The 13,020-nt window shown below is 54.4% G+C and overlaps 1 protein-coding gene across 6 annotated transcripts; it reads left to right on the top strand.

Annotated features, from left to right (window-relative positions):
- Nucleotides 1-3,432: 3,432 nt before the first annotated feature.
- Nucleotides 3,433-11,970, top strand: SLC29A2 (solute carrier family 29 member 2). Of its 6 annotated transcripts, none has more exons than XM_027579707.1 (12): nt 3,433-4,008; nt 4,263-4,344; nt 5,822-5,982; nt 6,220-6,359; nt 6,766-6,900; nt 7,562-7,659; nt 7,873-7,957; nt 8,532-8,668; nt 8,910-9,015; nt 9,143-9,228; nt 10,130-10,212; nt 10,909-11,970. In XM_027579707.1, the coding sequence occupies exons 1-12, from the start codon at nt 3,980-3,982 to the stop codon at nt 11,018-11,020; spliced, it is 1,254 nt and encodes a 417-aa protein (XP_027435508.1). In that variant the 5' UTR covers nt 3,433-3,979; the 3' UTR covers nt 11,021-11,970. The 6 variants fall into 6 exon arrangements, with proteins under 6 accessions (XP_027435508.1, XP_027435504.1, XP_027435510.1 ...); XM_027579703.1 differs by having other exon boundaries at nt 10,013-10,212; XM_027579709.1 differs by having other exon boundaries at nt 6,188-6,359; nt 10,013-10,212.
- The last annotated feature ends 1,050 nt before the right edge of the window (nt 11,971-13,020 follow it).

Here is a 13,020-nt window from a genome sequence, read left to right as displayed (position 1 = left end):
TGATCACCCAAAACTGGAAGCAGCCAAGATGTCCTGCATTAGGTAAGTGGATTAACAAACTGTAATAATCCGTATAATGGAATACTGTTCAGTATTAGAAAAAAAGTGAGCTATTGAGCCACAAAAAGACATGGAGAAAACTTAAAGGCATATTGCTGAGTGAAAGAATCCATTCTCGGGCGCCTGGGTGGCTCTGATGGTTAAGCGCCTGCCTTTGGCTCAGGTCATGATCCCGGGGTCCTGGGATTGAACCCCACGTGGGTCTCCCTGCTCAGTGGGGAGTCTGCTTCTCCCTCTCCCTCTCCCCCTGCTTGTGTTCTCTCTGTCTCTCTCTCTCAGATGAATAAATAAAATCTTAAAAAAAAACAAAGAAAGAAAGAAAGAATCCAGCCTGAAAAGGCTACAGTCTGTCTGATTCCTACTACATGATGTTTCAGAAAAGGCAAAACTATTCTGACAGTAAAAAGATCAGTACTTTCTGGGGATTCAGGGGATTGAGGGAAGGGTTGCATAGGTGACGTATGAGGGACTTTTAGGGCAGTGAAATTATTCTGTATAACACCATAATAGAGGATACATGACATGATGCATCTGTCAAAATCCATATAAACACAGAGTGAATCTTAGTGTAAACTATGGGCTATACTTAATAATGATGTATTGACACGGGTTCATCAATTGTAACAAATGTACCACAATAAAGCAAGATGTTAATAATTAGGGCAACTGGGGAACGGGATGGGAGGGTGAGTATATGGAACTCTATGTACTATTTACAACTGTTCTATAAACCTAAAATGGCACTAAAAATAAAATCTCTTCTTTATTTTGAAAACTAAGCTAATGATTTTCCGAGCCTGGCCCCAAAGCCCATTTTCTGCATGGACACACTGTATTATTTGTAAGGTTTGAAAATACACAGCATCTTTCAGTAACACAGCCACTGTCTAGGTGGAGAGACAGCTGCACTTGGTTTTGTTTGGAGCCTTGCCAAGACTCGGTCACCACTTCAGAAAGTCACATCACCAATAGCAAACTAGAGGGTCCTTGAGTGGCCGGCCCACCACTTGCCCGCATGGTGCGCACACTGGCAGCCGTTAGATTCACTGTGGTTAAAAAATTAAAAAAATAAAAATAAAAATATTCACGTGGTTTTATAAAGAGGGGCCCCACCCAACTGCTCCACTGTGCCTGAGCATTTGCATATTCAAACACACACTATTTTATTATTAAATACTTCTACTTATCCTGTGTAGTACAATTAGGACATTACATTGACATTTTTTTGGTGTAGAGATAGCTTTTATTACATATTAATTCACTGCAGGATAGCAACAAAACATTTGTTATATTTGTGATTGACTAAGTCTGAGAGTTGAGAACCTCTCCTTTAAATTGATATCCAAACTCTTTCCTCCTGTCCTAACCGGCAGACTCAGCCCTCTGATCACCCCCGCCCCCTCCCGCCCAGCCCCAGGCCTGCCAAAGGGATCTGTTTGTGTGTCTCAGAATGTACCAGCATTCCCAGGTCCCTGGTCTTGGTACAGGATGTTCTCTCCCTGAAATGCCTTCATTTTCTTCACCCACCTTCTCAACAAATGCAGTGTCCCCCAGGCTCAGTTCCTCATGACCTTCCTTTGAAAGCTGAGCCATAGCTGTGCCCTACCTGCAGTCCCTTTTACTTAATTTTCCTTATTGCTTTTTTAAGATTTTATTTTTAAGTAATCTCTACACACAACGTGGGGCTCAAACTCACAAGCCTGAGATCAAGGGTCACACACTGCCCCAACTGAGCCAGCCGGGCACCCCTAATTAATTGTCTTTAAATGACTCATTTTTCAGAAGTTAATTTTGAATTTATATTAAATTATAAACAAATTTATCTTTTATCTTTTATACTTTTTCTTAAAGTATAGTTGACACACAATGTTACATTAGTTTCAGGTGTAAAATAAACACATTTCTTTCTAAATTAAATAAATTATAAAAAATAAAAAATTATAAAAATTTAATCTTTCACTATTTTAACAAACTTGTTTTAATTTATTATTTAATTTTTATTTAATTCTAATAAATTTATAAACGTTTATTATAGTATACATAATATTATTTTTCAAAGAAAAGTGCATGTCATTATCATAAATACGAAGCTAGCGTCAATAGCCCTAAAAATAAAGCAACAATAAAAATAGAGAATGAGGGGAGCCTGGGTGGCTCAATCGGTTAAGCATCTGCCTTCAACTCAGGTCAAGATCTCAGGGTCTTGGGATCCAGTCCCTTATAGGGCTTCCCACTCAGTGGGGAGCCTGCTTCTCCCTCTCTGCCCCTCTCCCGGCTTGTACTCCTGCGCATGCGCGCTCGCTCTCTCTCGCTCTCTCTCTCTCTCTCTGTCAAATAAATAAAATCTTTTTAAAAAATAGAGAAGGAACATAAACATTAATAACCTCTGTTTAGATAAAGTTGTCAGCAGAAGCCCTGAAGCCATCTCTCTGTTAAAGAGGGAAAGAGACCAACAGGTGTTAGAAACATGTTAGCACCAAGTTGACTTTCCTCTTCACATATTCCAAAGGCTCGAAAGCAAATTGAAAAGAGAATAACTTTCTCTTTCAGTGTAATTTAATGCTGTCTCTTTTCTCCCTCAAATCGCTGTATGTTATTACAATCCATTTATTTACTAAGCATTTATCAAGCACCTGCTACCAACCAGGCAGGAGCGCTAGAAGTTTGCAATAATAAAACACTGAGCCAGACAAGCACAGTCTTTGCCCCATAGACTCACAGTCGACTGGAGAAACACACAGGTAATCTGGTGTGTGGTCATAAAATTTCATTGCTTATGAAAATAATTTGTGATTTAGAGCCTCTCACTTCTCCAGCATCCCCCATATGCACGGTAAGTGCAGAGCAAACAGACCCACTTGTAAATTGCATGAATTAGAGCAAATTAATTCCAAAATTGCAATGGTCTATAGTCTTTTCGACGTTTTTCACAGAAAAAAAAAAGTGGGAGGTGGGTGCCTCTTAATAGGTTTGGTGTGCTGTGACCTGGGGCCGCCCGAAAGTTGTTTGTTTAGCGGCAGGGTTGGGAAGAGCATCTCCGGGTCACCCTTTCCTCCAGAGCCTTTGCTTAACCCCTTGCTGCCCCGAATGCAGCTCAGCCACACTGTCGCCAGGAAGCCCGCCTGGGCTCCCCAGCTGGGCCCACGCCGCCGCAGTGCGCCCCAAAGGCCCGGCGCTTCCCCAGGCACCGGCTTGGAGGAGGAGGACCCGTCTGTCCGTCTGTCCTCCAGACCAGCCTGGGAGCTCCGACAGCACCGGCACCTGGCCCTCTCCTTGGCCTCCCGAAGCGCCCAGCCAGCCAGGACCGCTGGCGACAGACGCTCGGGTTACCCCTGGGCGAACGGGCTCCTCAGAGGGCTCCCGCTTTACCCCGCGCTGCGCGGCTCTGACACCACCTCCGAATTGGCTTGGGGGGAAGAAGCCGCACCAGGTCCGCTGGCCAGCTCCGGGCGGGGGAGGGGCGCGGTACCTACTGCCTCCCCCACCCCGCCCGCCGAGCCCCACGGAGCCGGGAGGCCCCAGGGGACCTTCTCGGGTCAGCCGCCTCGAAGCCGCACGGGACCGCGAGGGGTAGTCGTGGGTCCGAGGACCGCGAGGTCGAGCAGGGTCCAACGCGAGAGTCTAGAGTCGGGGCCAGGAGGAGGTGGGGAGGGGTGGTGCGACCCTCTGTCCCCGCCCCGGAGGCGGAGCGAGGTCCGAGCCTGTGGAGCCTGACACCCTTGGAAATCAGTCCCGGCCTTCCTTCCCACCTCCCGCCTCGCCCCCGCCCCCGTCCCTTTCGGGGGAGACCCGACCCCCCTCCCTCTGTCCACTGCCCGCAAGACCCAGTCTCGGCGATCCTCCGGCCCTCGGGCCCCCGCGTAGGTGCAGGTGCAGCACGCCACCTCCCTCCCACCCCCGCGCATCCCGCTGGGCGGCCATGGCGCGAGGAGACGCCCCACAGGACAGGCGAGTTGGGGACCCGGTGGGGTGCAGACGGGGATCCGGCTGGCCGTGGGCAACGCAGCCCCGCTGCCTTCGGGCGCTCCAAGGCTCAAAGCAGACTGGATGGAACTACAGTTCCCATAAGCCGCATCCCTCGGATGCCTGAGCGGGAGTGATGGGGGTTGTAGTCCGCTCTGCGGAGGGGGTGGCCTGGGAGGCGGGGGGGGCGCGGCTGAGGCGTTGCGTCCTCAGGGTGACCTTCTGACTGATCCCCACAGCTACCACCTGGTTGGGATCAGCTTCTTTATCCTGGGCCTGGGCACGCTTCTTCCCTGGAACTTCTTCATTACGGCCATCCCGGTGAGACTCGCGGCTAGAGTGCCCGCCTCATGGCCACAACCACCATCAGCCTTGGACGTGCAGCCTTTGACTCCTCATTATGCCAGTTTGTGCGTTTGTCCGCTGAAGCACCGAGCCTCAGAGAGGGGAGGCGCCCCTCTCACAGATAGGAAAGGTCACGCTTTCAGGGATGCCCAGATCCTACAGGGGGAAGGCCACCAGCAGGGGGATGGGGGATGGGGTTGAAACTAGCGAAGAACTATTCACCCCCCACCCCTGTTTGTCATTATTCCCCGGCTAGTCATTCCTGGGCTAATCCAATCCCAAAGTGGGTTATCCAAGACTTTGGTTTTCCTTGAAATAGCACAAATTACATTAATTCATCCAACAAACAGTCAATAATGTGCATCTACTGTGAACCAGGCCCTGTTCTTGGCACTGGGGCTATGGGAGGAAACACAACAGAGGAAGCCTCCACCCTCACGGAGCTTACATTCTCTCAAGGGAAGGCAGCAATCTGGGGTTTGTGTTCTCTTTGGGACTGGGTTATTCATATATATTCAATGCAACAACTTTCCAGATGTCTCTTCAGTGTCTGGCTCTCTGCTGGGCCCTGGAGACCCAAAGATGAGTCAACCCCTGGTCTTGAGAGGGAGCTGGGTGCCAAAGAGCTATTAATAATTTAATATGGCACCTGCCACCCCAAGCTCGGAGCAAAGTCCTTTGGGTCCCCAGAGGAGGGAATCATTCCTTCTGCTCCATAGAAGAGGTGATTTGTAACTTGGAAGAAGGGTAGGTAAAGCATTGGTGTGTGGGGGTTGGGGGGGAGTGGGAGGAATGCGGGAAGGCATTCCAGGTGGAGATGACAGCCTTGCAAAGGCACCAAGGCAGGGGAATGCCAGACTGTTCAGAGAAGGAGCCAGGGCGTGGGGTACCGAGAGCTTAGCGGGACGGAGCAGGAGATGCAACACAAAAGGGAGGCCAGGATCTGGTTCTGAAGGGCTCCCAATGTTCCAAAATCTTGGGGCTTTGCCCTGTAGGCAACAGGGAATTGTGGGCAGTGGGGAGGAAGAAGTTAAGCAGAGGCTTAACGAATGTGTGTTCCAGAGAGAAAGCAGTTGGTCAGGACCTAGGCCAGGGCCTGGCTTACAGTAGACACGCAATAAATCTTCAGCTGCTGCAGGAGTGGGGGTAGAGGCTTGAACCAGGGCACTGCAGAGGAAGGGTGATTCAAAGACAGAGCAAGGCCCAAGTTGGGGGTTCTTAGGGCTTGGGCTCTGTCCCAGACATCAGCTGCTCAATTCAGGGAACATTCATCGAGCTCCGACTGTGTGCCAGGTGCTAGGATCAGTGCAAGGACAGACAGCTCCTGCAGACTTTAACTGAGCAATCCCAAACATGGCAGGAGACAGAGTGGAAAGGCTGGGAGGCTCCTCCGGGTAGGTTGGAGGGTGACCCTCTACCCCCCCCTGTGCACCCACCCCCGGCATCCTGACAGTACTTCCAGGGGCGGCTGGCAGGGGCCAACACCACCACCGGGACTCTGGACACCAACCACACAGGCCCTGCAGACACCTTCAACTTCAACAACTGGGTGACGCTGCTGTCCCAGCTGCCCCTGCTGCTCTTCACACTCCTCAACTCCTTCTTGTACCAGTGGTGAGAGGCCCCGCCCCTCGGGCTCTCCGCGGGCCATCCCTCTGTGGTACCTCCACCACCCCTGCTAAGGAAGCTCCATCTGGGCCCAGGGAAGACCTCCCATCCTTCCTCCACTCCCCCTGCATGCCCCCCACCCCGCCAGCTCCCACTGTCCACCCCTGGGCTCAATCTCTTGCCTACCTCCCCCTGCCGGGCCGGAGTCCAGCTGCTGCCCACTCTGCCCCTACTTATGAGCAGCATCCCTGAGATGGTGCGGATTCTGGGCAGCCTGCTTGTCATCCTGCTGCTCTTCGCCCTGACGGCGGCGTTGGTCAAGGTGGACATGAGCCCTGGGCCCTTCTTCTCCATCACCATGGCCTCTGTTTGGTTCATCAACTGTAAGTACTGCTGCCCTCCCCCACCTCCCCACCCTGCGCACCCAGAGCTTCAGCCCAGCCTCCTCTTGTAGCTGAAAGGGCCCAACGTATCCAAGAAGGAAAGACAGTGGCAGCAGCAACACTCTTATCCCTGATGAGAAATTAAGGCCCAGAGGGAGAAGAAAAATCACTTGTCCCAAACCCACCGTGACCTAAGATCAGGCCTCCTGGCCCCCAGCCCCTCAGACCTATGGCTGCACCTGAGAAGAAGGAAGAAGGGGAGGGGGCTTATTACACCGGGGTGCCCAGAGTCTCATGCCTGCCCAGCCTCGTCCAGAGTCTCCTGTGCACCCTGCCACCGCCTCCTCCAGGGAGCCTCTAAGGCCTGCCTCGTTGAGTGGCAGCCCCCACTCTTCTCCCTCCACAGCCTTCTGTGCAGTTCTGCAGGGCAGTCTCTTCGGGCAGCTGGGCACCATGCCTTCCACCTACAGCACCCTCTTCCTCAGCGGCCAGGGCCTGGCTGGGATCTTCGCTGCCCTGGCCATGCTCATGTCCATGGCCAGTGAGTGGACTTGGGTGGCTGGAGGGCAGGGGTGGCCTCTGAGATTCTGGGGAGCAGACTGAGGGTGCTAGGAGGGAGATGCCTTGGGTTCTGGGTAGAGATGGAGGTGATGGGAAGCAGGGTGTTGGGTTTGGGGGTAGGGAGTGGTGCTCTTAGGCCCAGTGAGAGAGTAATCAGGTGAGGACTGGGTTAACTTGGGGCCAGGGGCAGGATTCCTGAGGATGATGCTGGGGAGTGGCAGCAGCCTGGGGTGCAGGGAAGGAGGGACAGGTTCAGGATTCGGGTAAACTTGGTTGGAATCCTGGTTCCACCCCTCCCCAGCCAGGGGCACTGGACAGGTCACTTCACCTGTGTCAGTTTCCCCACTGAAATGCTTCTTAGAGCTCCGTCCTCAGACTGCAAGGAGTCTGCAAGAAACATGAGCACATAATAGGTGCTCAACAAAAATGACAAGGAGGGAGGAATGAGAGAAGCAAAGGGCTGGGCTGGGGCCCTGCACAGGTTCCTGAGTTTGTCAGTGAGCAGATCGGAAGAGGCCAGGAGGTGAATCTGAGAAGTACATGATGGGAAGTGGGACAAGAGTTACCACCACCGCCCCCCCGCCCCCGTGGGAGCCAGTGGAACCAGCCGCCTCCACTCTGCAGCTGAAGTTTCTGCACAGGTGGCGTGGATGCCCAGACCTCCGCCCTGGGGTACTTCATCACACCCTGCGTGGGCACCTTCATGGCCATCCTGTGCTACCTGAGCCTGCCCCACCTGGTGAGCCTGGTATTGGGCTCGAGGCCTCACTTCAGAGCATCTCAGATACAGCTCTGGGTCTGAGGCCCTGAGAGCAGCCAGGGGAGGAGGAGGAAGGGACCTGATCCCAAGAGGAGTCAGCCACTGGGGGCCTCCAGCCTCTCAGTCGACAGGGTGGCGAGGGATCCAGACACCTTCGCCAGGCCAGGCAGGGCCAACACTTTCCTTCTGCAGGAGTTTGCCCGCTACTACCTAGCCAAGAAACCATCGCAGGCGCCAGGTCAGGAGCTGGAGACCAAAGCCGAGCTCCTCCAGTCTGGTGAGCTCAGGACCCTGCTGGGGAAGGGAAGACCCAGGGGAGGCTAAAACTACCTCCGCAGGGAAGCATTTCCCGTCTGTGATGCCTCCCCATCTAGAGTCCTCACCCCTAGTAGCCTTGTGTGAGCAGACACAGGAGAAATTCAGTGGGAGGAAAGTCGTCCCTGTTGGCTTAGAGCTTCAGTTTTCTCCTGTGTAAAATGAGGGGACAGTAGAGCTCCAACATACTAGTTCTGGGTCCAAATGCATTTGTTTGAATCCTGGTCTCACGACGTCCAAGCTGGGTAACCTCAGGCAAGTGCCTTAACCCCTCTGAGCCTTAACCCAGCTCCCACTGTCTGAGCCTCAGTTTCTTTATGTGGAAACCAGTAGCAGTGAGATAATCCATCTAAGGTGCTTAACTCTGCCCGACACACTATGTGCTTCATAGGTAGTAGCTTAGCATATTTCCATGGTTAATTCTCTTTGCCTACATCCCGGGCTGGAGGAGAGTCACTTGTTTTTAACTGCCGGGAATCGCCGTCCATCGAGCCTGGCTGTCACAGACATGATGCTGCCCTCTCCTCTTGCCCCAGATGAGAAGAACAGTATTCCAAATAGCCCCCAGAAGGTAGCCCTGACTCTGGATCTGGACGCTGAGAAGGAGCCAGAGCTGGAGCCAGAGGAGCCCCAGAAGCCAGGAAAACCTTCAGTTTTCATTGTCTTCCAAAAGGTTTGGCTTGGATATGGCCCCCAACCACCTGCTCTCTCCAGCCCTCTCTAAAGACCCTTAGAATAGAGTGGGGCCCTAGTGCTCCCCTTGTCCACTTCAAGGTGCCAGGGTCATAGTGGGTCAGGAACACAGTGAGGCCAGGCCCCGGGTGTCCTGCCCCCGGGCCAGGGCTTGGAGGTTGGGGCTGGGTGTTGGGTCCTAGTCGGCCCTGCCTGCTTACACCCCTGCCTCTGGCTCTCAGATCTGGCTGACGGCGCTGTGCCTTGTGCTGGTCTTCACCGTCACTCTGTCCGTGTTCCCTGCGATCACGGCCATGGTGACCAGCTCCACCAGTCCTGGGAAGTGGAGTGAGTGCTGGGAAGCAGAAGAGAGCAGGGCAGGGGAGGAGGAGAGGGAGGGAAGAGGAATGATGGGGAAGGGGAGGGAGGAGGGAGGAGAGGGGAGGGGCCAGGACGAGCCCTTTTTCTCTCCCAGGTCAGTTCTTCAACCCCATCTGCTGCTTCCTTCTCTTCAACATCATGGACTGGGTGGGACGGAGCCTGACCTCCTACTTCCTGTGGGTGAGCACACCTGGGCTGGGGGGTCTCTGATGGTTTCAGGAAGCAGTTGGGGATCAGAGGGTGTGAAAGAGCTCAGAAAGGTGATCTCCCCAAAGTCGGACCATTCTAGTTCGGGCAACAGAATAGCTGGCCAAGTGGTAGTGAGCACCTGACCCCTGGAGGTATGCAAGCCAGGGCTTGGACTGTGAACTCTTTGAAAGCAGAAGTCATGTTCAATTGACCTGGGTCTCCAGCATCCAGCCCAGGACCTGGCCCTCGGTGCCCAGCCCAGAGACCCTTACATGGAGGTTCCTGTCCCATGTGAGAGGCTGGACAAGGTTCCTAGTGTTTGGGTTGCTTTTAGCCAAGGTGCGGCTTCTCTAAATGAAATCTTCCAAGGAGAGGCAACAAATGAAGCAGGCCAAAGAGGACCTGCTCTGATCCCAGCTGGGCTGGGGCCTGGATCCCCAGCCTCCAATCCCATTCAGCAGCACTGCCTGCCCCAAAGGGGTCTGTGGAACCCCCATGGGGTACTTGGAGGAACCCAGCTAGAAAGCCAAAGATGGCTGTGTAAGGTCTCCAGTTCCGCCATGCAGAGAGCGCAAGCTGGAGATCAGGAGGGGTGGGGGAGGCTAGCCCCAGGCCAGTCCTTGGTTGCTGAGTGGTCTTGGCCCAACCCCTCACTCTCCAGAGGCCTCAGTGCTGGGCCCTCACTGGCTCACACGGAGTAGGAGGCCAGGGGAAGAGACAGAGTCCAGGCGGGGTGGGCTCCCAGGGACGGCCCTCAGCCCAGCCTCTGCCACAGCCAGATGAGGACAGCCGGCTGCTGCCCCTGCTTGTCTGCCTGCGCATCCTCTTCGTGCCGCTCTTCATGCTGTGCCACGTGCCCGAGAGGTCCCGGCTGCCCATTCTCTTCCCACAGGATGCCTACTTCATCACTTTCATGCTGCTCTTCGCTGTTTCCAACGGTTACCTGATGTCCCTCACCATGTGCCTGGCGCCCAGGTCTGGAGGTCAGGAGGGAGGGCCTGAGGGCGGGGAGGTGGGCCTGCCGAGAGTGGGCCCATTCGGCTTCTGCCCAGCCCGGCGCTAGCTGTCTCGAGGCCCCGCTGGTGCTCCCCTGTCAGGTCAGGCCTTACCTGCTGAGCCGGTCCAAGTGCGGGAGCCTGGGAGAGGGAGCCTCAGCTGGGAGCATTCCTGCCAGCGAAGTAGCCCAGGGACTCCTTCTAGAGCCTCTCCTCTGGGCCTGTTTCCCCATCTGTGAAATAAATGGGTCGGACTACCATTCCTTTAGGCCCCAGATCCTCCCAAAATTCTCAGTTGAAGGTGGAGCTAAAGTCTTGATCCAAAGTGGGGGTTCATGGGCTATTTACTCTAGGGACAATGGAGTTGAGAATCCAGAGAGAGTAAAGGTGACAGGGAGGACCAGGCTGGGATGTTTTGTGGAGCATGAAGGCAGTGGAATCTAGAATCCTATTAATACTGGGCCTGCAGGGCCCGAGAGATGTCCTTGGCAGTGGCCTCCCTTTATAGGTCAGGAAACTGAAGTCCAGAGAGAAGGGCCTAATTATGGTGACCCAGAGGTGGGGTCAGCCCAGACTAGAATTCAGGTGTCCTGTTGTATGGGGGGCAGAGGGCACTGGGGCTGGGTCCAGGTTTGGCCCCATGTTTCCTAAGAGCTCCTACTCCTATGTGTTTTAGGCAGGTGCTGCCACATGAGAGGGAGGTGGCCGGCACCCTCATGACCTTCTTCCTGGCCCTGGGGCTCTCCTGTGGAGCCGCCTTCTCCTTCCTCTTTAAGGCTCTGCTCTGAAGAGCTCCATCCAGAGTTCGCCCACAACTCTCTTTTTGCTGTCCCTTTGGAGCTGAGACCCCAACGCAGGGGGAATGGCGAGCTGGGTTCAAGCCTCTGCCGGGTGGGGGCCCCTTGGTCTGGGGGTGCCAGGAGGAAGTGGGTGCTGCTCTCCTTCCCCGGCTGGTGTCCGCTTGGGGGCTGCAAGGAAGAATTCACCAGCAGTCATTCTAACCCTCACCCAGGAATGGAGCTGACGCACAGAGACAGACTATTTAGAGGCACACAAGACCTCATTCCAAGGGCGCCAATCAGGGAAAAGGGGGCCAAGGGCCATGACCCTTCCCCCCATCATGAGTATACTTGTTAATCTCAAGAAATGCACTTGCTAATCTGTGGGGATCAGAGGCCACCAGTGGGGTCTTGCCAATGGTGTGGCTGGTGTGGCCCAGCCTCAGGTTGAGAGTGGGAGTGGGGGGCTCCTCTTCTCCCCAGGCCTCAGTAACCCCAGGATCAAATCTCTCAGACCCCAGGGCAGAGGATGCCAGGGAAGCTGAGGGCAGCAGGGAAAAGGAACAGACATTAGGGATCTGAGGGTACTCACGGACCCTGTGGGCCCAAACAGTGTTTTCATTGCGAAGACTTAACTGTCTCCACTCCCCAGAGCCTCCATGGGTGCGCTGCACTTTACAATGTGCAAAGCTCTTCCATCCCCAAGTCACACTGAGACCCTTGCGGGGAGCCAGGCAGGGATTATGCTCTCCCTTTGTGCAGGTGAGGAAACCAAGTCTCAGGGGGAAATGACTGGTCGGTCCGTGGCAGAGCCGCGACCCAGCCCCCACCTCCCTGTAGGTGCTGTTCTTCCTGCCCACTACCTGCTTCTCTTTCCCTCAAGAGGCTCAAGGCCGGAGTCCTAAGCACTTACTCCACATTTTGGCTGTTTCTCCCTCCAACCTTGCTCCTGGGTCTAATAACAACCTTCTTCGTTTGTATAATCAATTCACTGAGTCTTTATTTCCAAAGTGCTTTCAGCTCTATCAGCTTTGATGAGCTGGGTGGGGTAGGGATGATTGTACCCATTTGACAGATGGGATGACTGAGGCCCTGAGAGGGGCAGGGATTCGTGGGCATCCCTATGCTGGGCCCTCTTGACCACACAGTGGTCTGTGCTCCTGGGCAGAGCACCTGGCTGCATGAACAACTATTGCTCTCCCCGTCCACCTCTGCCTCCCCAGCCCCACCCCTTCTCCAAAAATGGAGCCTCAGGGAGGCAGTCAGTGAATTTTCTGGAGGGATGGAGAAAAGGCCTGCTTCACCACACACCTGTACTACCCTGCCCAGCCCACAGAAAAGCAAAGTCATCAGAGGCACCGGCCTTTGGGCCCACATGCCCCACCCCCTGCCTTCCAGAACATTCACTGAACAGCTATTATATACCCTGAGTCAGCACAGGGTCCCTGCTCAGAGGTGAGATATGACCTTGGGAGCTGAAATAAAGCCACAGGGCAGGCCCCAAGGCCAAGGGAGTAGAATGTAACACGGGATGGGGTCTGTGAGGGACCTGCAGAAGTATGGAATGTAAGATTCCAAAAAAGGATGCTGTGGATCCCTGTGGGAAGTCAGGGTGGCCCCTCTGAGGAAGCGTCCCCCCAGCTGGGCCTCAAAGGACGGAAAAAACGAGTCTCCGTCCCTTCCCCCACTGAGGTGGGGGAGGGGTATCCCAGGCAGAGAAAGCAGGGCTGGTGGAAGGTGTGGACACAGAACATTCAGGGAAGAGTGGGGACTTCTGGTGGGGGGGAGGTTGGGGAGCCCCTAGGATGTGAGAGAGGCAGAGGGGAGGGGATGAGGCTGGAGCAGTGGGTTGGGGACAAAGGATGAAGGGCCTTAGTGATGAGGTGTAAATAGGGGGTTAGACAGAGGAGGAGAGATCTGGGAGAGGAGAGCGTGGTTGCCTCTTCAGAGGCCCTTTAACTTAGTGGTTAAGTGCAGGTGAGCCGATCCAGCGTTCTGGGTTCAAAGCC

Source organism: Zalophus californianus, chromosome 11 (genome assembly GCF_009762305.2).
Source record: "Zalophus californianus isolate mZalCal1 chromosome 11, mZalCal1.pri.v2, whole genome shotgun sequence".
In the NCBI taxonomy this organism is placed as follows: domain Eukaryota; kingdom Metazoa; phylum Chordata; class Mammalia; order Carnivora; family Otariidae; genus Zalophus; species Zalophus californianus.
Note: the sequence above shows the minus strand (reverse complement) of the source record. Positions and strands in the feature narration are given on the sequence as shown.